Source organism: Clarias gariepinus, chromosome 2 (genome assembly GCF_024256425.1).
Source record: "Clarias gariepinus isolate MV-2021 ecotype Netherlands chromosome 2, CGAR_prim_01v2, whole genome shotgun sequence".
NCBI lineage: Eukaryota > Metazoa > Chordata > Actinopteri > Siluriformes > Clariidae > Clarias > Clarias gariepinus.
In genome coordinates, this window is record NC_071101.1 from 50,658,343 (window position 1) to 50,664,746 (window position 6,404).

Sequence of the window (6,404 nt, forward strand, 5' to 3'; positions counted from 1 at the left end):
CAGTTTTTAAACCCCTGAAATGGAAAAGATGGAGATTTTTCTTATCATAAAATGTGTTGTATAGCTTTTTAACCCCTCTAAACACAACCCATGATTTCTTTTGCTATAAGTAGAACTAATTATTGCATTGTGTTTCAAGACATCGTTAATTTTCAAAGTCAGGTTAAATTGCTGCTATTATGGTTTAATCATCTGGTCTGTGTGCATGGAGTTTGCATGTTCTACCAGTGCCTAGTGGGTTTCCTCTGGGTACTCTGGTTTCCTTCCTCTGTCCAAGGACATGCAGATTAGACTAATGGGCATTTACAAATTGCCTGTAATGTTGGATGGTTTACTGGAGGTTGTACCACGGCTGCACAAAATGGGAGTAAATACAATGGTCACCATTAACCTCCAAATTTGGCCTCCAGAGTTACTATATTTTCCTTAAGAATACCACTAGCAGAGTGGATAAAACATAAGCAGAATTCCTACAACCCTTCTCTAATTGTGATAATATTTAGGTGAACTACTAAAGGTCATCGAAGAAAAGTAAAACCTGCTGATCAAAACAAAAAAGACATATTTTATTACTATGTTTATGAAGTCGGTGTTTTCAGAGAGCAAAAAAAAAGTGCAAAACCTATTTTCAATGCGTGTTCACATGAAATGTAGACCGAGCATTTGTATGCATTTTTGTACATTACAGCTCCACAAGTGTTTATAGGAAAATTTAAGACCTGAGTAATCCAGTAAAAACTCCAGCTAACTAGGGCTATTGTTATGGTACTCATTAAATATTGTTGTTAAGGTATTGGGAGCTTTTTATGTTTCTAAATCATTATTTTTTGAAATATTTCATAAACTATTCACATACATTTGCATGTTTATTAATAGTTGATTTTATATATTTAGTAAGTAGTATTTAAACATGATCCATACTGTATGATCTAATCATTTATATCTTGTATATTTAGAAGGGATTTACAGTGTTTAAATGAACATCTTATACTGTATATTGGATGATATAACAAGACCTATAACAGCAGCATGACGACGTGTGAGTACAGATTGACGTTTCCTTGTTGGAAGAAAGTGCAAAGGGGGTTTAAGTAATGTAAGCCTTCATTTGTGTGAATCAGGCCACAAGTACTGTTTGTTGTGTTGTAGGCAGGTGCAGGACCTTCAATTAAAATGTATATTGTTTTTTGTTTTGTTTTTTTTAAAGAAAATGTACCTGGTAATGGTATATAACCCCTTTTTATTCATATTGTTTGTTTGTTCATTCATTTAGTTATTTTAAACAATAAATTGAGTTTAGTGTGATAATGGGCTGAGACACTGGTTCACACAAAGAATGTTAATTCTCTGGTGAGTAACCACTAGGTGTCTAGCAAGACATAATATCATGCAGCATTGATTGGGCTGTCACTCAAACCCAGGGAGTGTGTTCAATTTGCAAACTATAAAGGCACTAGAGCAGTTTGAGCCACAGTTACTTTGAGTGTGACAGTTAGACTTTTACATTGTTATAATCCACTCCTGAGATATTTCACAAATATAAGCATTTAAACATTAAAGAAATTCTATATTCATGAACCTGACAGAGTTTAATCAGTCTGATCGCTGTAAGTCTTTCTCTTGTCCAGGGAGATCTGTGTCTCCTGCAGTTTATATCTTACTGTATGTGTGTTCAGCTGCTCTGATTCTGCTAACAGTGTGTGGAAATCTGCTCGTCATCATCTCTGTTCTTCACTTCAAGCAGCTTCACACACCAACTAACATGTTTGTGCTCTCTCTGGCTGTGTCAGATTTCCTTATTGGTTCTTTGTTGATGTCGCCATTGTTTATCTGGAAAATTGAGTCATGCTGGATATTTAATACAGGCAGCTGCATGTTTCTGATGATCACTTCTTTTTTTCTAGGAAACCAGTCCATCTATAATATTGCTTTAATCGCTGCAGATCGATATTTGGCTCTGTCAAACCCTTTTCTCCACACAAGCACAGTCACGGTAAAAATAATGTGCATTGTGGTTTCTACTAACTGGTGTGTATGTCTTGTATATAACATAGTATTCGCTTATTTTAGTGGGAGCTACACAGGTGCTGTAATGTGTCCCGGGGAGTGTGTCTCAGTTCCAAATGAGGTTTGGACTGTAATTGTTCTTATATATTCATTTATATTTCCCCTTTTTGTAATAATTACATTGTATACTCTAGTTTTTGTGATTGCTAAGAAACATGCCACTGCTATCAGAGAGCTTAATAATCACACACGACCTAAAACACAGAAAATCACCTCACACTCTATGAAATCTGAGAGAAAAGCAGCTAAAGTCCTCGGCATTTTAGTGTCTGTGTTTTTGATTTGTTTACTTCCATATTTCATTTACAGTTTAATAGGCAATGTTACTGACCAACAGCGAGAAATTTTTCACAAAGTCCTTGTAATAATGTATCTTAATTCCACAATTAATCCATTTATTTATGCTCTGTTTTACCCGTGGTTTAGGAGATGCATAAAAATAATTATTACTCTGCAAATATTTCAGACAAACTCTGAATTAATCAATGTCCTTTCATGAATTATTACTTATTATAAAAAAGCACAAAATTATAAATATTAAATATTAGTATGCCCAAAAATATACTGTACATGAATTCATTCACACAATATGATACAGACAGACAATATAAGGTATGTATATGTGTATGTTAACATTTTATTATGGAAATGTACTATGTGTGGTTTATATCATAAAGAAAGTAAACCTATCTCTTCATATGTAGTTTATAGAAACTTTTAAGATGGTAAGAAGGAAAAGTAGAAAATAATTTCAAATGATACATTTGCTATTTTAATGAAACATTAGTTAAAGTTTGGAACACAAAGTGGCTTTTACTTTTAAAGTCCATTCAGTTCAAGGTTTGATATATTGTGCACACTGAATTGCTTTTCTGCCTAAAACTACGGTGGCCCACATAGGGCTAGGCATCTTTTCTGTAAATGTGTATGATTTTTCCCTTATATGATTACGGGAAATGATTTTCCTGTGTATGATTTTTTCGATGTACAAGCATTTTTTTTTTGTGTGTATGTGCAACTTTTTCCTCTCGAGAAATCTCTTATTTAAGTTGCAAGCTAAATGCTAAAGCTAATATGCAAGGCACTATGGGGTTTTGAGGCTGACATGAACACAGTGAACACAACCATGCCGGTGCAGCTCCAGGACTTATTATGAATGTTACTATTTAGGGCAGTAAACAGTAGCTTTATAGCTTTGTAGCAGTTCTAATACTATTGGAGAGTTTTGGAAAAATGCAGAGCTGAGTGTAAATGTAGATCATTAAACACAGCACTAGCGCTTAGCATAATAAATTTAGCTTGTTCATTCATTCATATTTGGACACATACTGTAGCTGATGTAAACAATTAGCTCCATTGTTTGTGTAAAATGCTTGTCCAAATATGGAGTTATAATTCCAATTCAAATTGGAAAATTTTCAAAGACAAATTTTATTTGTCACATACACAGTCATACAAAGTACGCTATGTAGTGAAATGCTTAAACAGCTGCCTGTGACCTTAAAAATGTAAAAAAAAAAAACAGTTAACAAGAAATAAATAGAATAAAATATAAAAAAACTAAAAAAATATATAAGAAATATAAAAAACGTATCTATACAAATGAGAAAAAAATATAAAGATGAATTTAAATGGAATAACTGGAAATGACCAGTGTAAATATGCATGTGTGTATATGTCTGTAGTCCATAAATGTCCATAATCTGTTTAAAAGTTCAAATGTGCTATGTACCATGAATGTTTGCGGTATGTGCAACTGTGCATGGGTGTCCATTTCTATGTATTGTGCAAAAATGCAGAGAGGTTTAGTCCTATAAAATGTCCATAACTGTGAATTGTGCAATGTGCAAAGATGCAGAGATTCTTTCATCCTGAGTAGGGATCTGGTTAGGAGACCGTATCGCCTGCGGGAAAGAAGCTCCTCCTCAGTTTTTCTGTGTTGGTCTTCAGGGAATCGCTTTCCTGACCGCAACAGAGAGAACAGTCCATTGCTGGGGTGGCTGAGGTCCTTCACAATCTTCCTGGCCTTGGTCTAAACCCATTGCTGAAGACTGAGTGCAGGTCAGGGGGCTCGTGCAGATGATGCGTTTGGTGAATGCACCACCCTCTGTAGAGCACGTCTGTTCTGCATGCTGCTTTTCCCGAACCAGGTTAAGATGTTTCCCATCAGGATGCTCTCTATGGTGCAGGAGTAAAAGTTCCTGAGCACCTTGGAGGGCAGTCTGAAGTCTCTTAAGTGACTGAGGTGGTAGAAATGCTGCCAGAGCTTTTTTACCACAGTATTACTGTGACAGGACCATGACAGGTCCTGCATGATGTGAACACCAAGGAATTTGAAGCTGTCAACTGTCATTGGAGCTGTTTCGAAACATGTCCCAGTCTGCGTCATCAAGAGCGTCCTGTAATGTGACCACCGATTGGTCCGTCCAGTGCGCGACCTCCCTCTGAACCGGAACTTGTTCTTTCAGTCTTTGTTTATATTTTGGCATGAGGAAGATGGCGGCATAGTCGGATTTCCCAAACGGAGGGCTAAATTATGCCTTTTATCCGTCCTGGACCGTTGTATAACAATGGTCCAGTGCCCTTTTGCCCCTGGTGGGGCAGGTGATGTGCTTATTAAAGTTTATCAAGTATGTTTGATTATTCTGCATAACTTTAAAGATGTAATTAGCATTTACAAACCCTGTTTTATTAGGTAAAGGAAGGAATGAGTGGGTAAGAAATGTAATGTTTGATATCAATCTAAAGCTGGTTTTATTCAAAGAACGTTTTTGAACACGGGAAATTGGTAGCATGAACATAGCTCATGCAAAATTACTTCATAAACGGTATTAAAAACTTTAACCAGATGGGCTCCACGTGACAGCTGAAACACCGGGCTAAGGTATGCACAAAAGGGGAAAGCATGTGAGGCATGGCCAAGCCCCACAACCACATCTGATTGGACCAATCACCCGTGGGACAGAATGACCCGAAGGGACAAAAACCCTAAGGAAGTCTACAGTTCAGGCAAGGTAACATCTCATACTGCAACCTACAACATCTTCCAAGCATCTTGGGCTTCTGCCCTTGCGGGCACCACGCCTTTGCTGCTGGCATTATCCACTTTTCAAGTACTCTCAACGAGACTTCGTGCCAGAACTCCAAAGTACCACAATGAAGAAACCCTTAGGAGAAGTTCTAGAGCACAGCCATCGGTAACCAGGCAACCAATTCCCCACCGAAAAGCTTTCCCAACACCTGTCATCTCTACAACAGCGCACCAACCAATCAGCAATGCCGTGATTCCCTTCCCTAGAGGTAAACCAACGGATGAGAACGAAACATAACACAAGTAAACAAACAAAGCTGCATACCTTGCTGAAGTTGGTGCTTGTTTCATAACTGAACTGTAAGATTAAACCCAAGACTCTGCTCTTGTGACTTGTGTTGATCTAGTAAACAGTACAGTACAGAAACCTTGCATTACGAGTAACGCGGTTTACGAGTGTTTCACAAAACAAGCAAAGATTTTTTATTAATTTGGACTTGCAAAACTTGAAAATCATTGTTTTGGTTTCAGAGCACCGAGTATCATGTATCACGCATGCACTTCTTGTTTTGACGCCGAGCATCACGTGGTCACAACTGAGCCAACGGTTTTACTCTCTTTTGCGTTGCGGAATTGTAGGTAATCGTCTTCCCTGGGTCTTAAGTGTGCATCTCTTACTGGTATAATCAACATACCGTGCACACAGGTACTGTTTACTATAACACTGCGACCACATGTGTGTGTGTGTGTGTGTGTGTGTAAAACATATTTTTACAGTTTTACGTGTTTGTACAGTTGCTGGCATTATGTGTGCGCGCATATAAAGCAAGAGCAAGTCTCATTAGAGGGTAAAAGTATCAGCCTGTCATGTTTTATTTTACCTTTGAAAAAAATCACGACAGAGCAGAGTTTCTGTTTCAGGCAGAGAGTGTTTATGTGTTTGTGAAGCCGAGAGGAGGAAAGGGTGGTAGGGGGGGTGTAAAGGCAAGAATGTGTGTGTGTGTGTGTGTGTGTGTGTGTGTGTGTGTGCACGTAATTTGACACTGTGCTCCATACCAACACACACACACACACACACACACACACACACTCTTGCCTTTACAGCCCACCTCCCACCCTCTCCTCCTCTCGGCTTGACACACACTTTCTGCTCTACACAGAAACACTGCTCTGTTGCGATTCTTTTCAAAGGTAAAGGGCAGGTTAATTATTTATTTTTTTTTTTACTTTACAGCAGTGATTCCGTTAGTATGCGCTCACGTGAGTGTGATTAGCGATGTTCCTTGCTAATTTTTTCGATAAAAAA

General features: G+C 37.8%; 1 protein-coding gene across 1 annotated transcript; it reads left to right on the forward strand.

Annotated features, from left to right (window-relative positions):
- Window positions 1-1,573: 1,573 nt before the first annotated feature.
- LOC128506523 (trace amine-associated receptor 13c-like) lies at window positions 1,574-2,566 on the forward strand. Its single transcript, XM_053477030.1, has one exon. The coding sequence runs from the start codon at window positions 1,574-1,576 to the stop codon at window positions 2,564-2,566; it is 993 nt and encodes a 330-aa protein (XP_053333005.1).
- The last annotated feature ends 3,838 nt before the right edge of the window (window positions 2,567-6,404 follow it).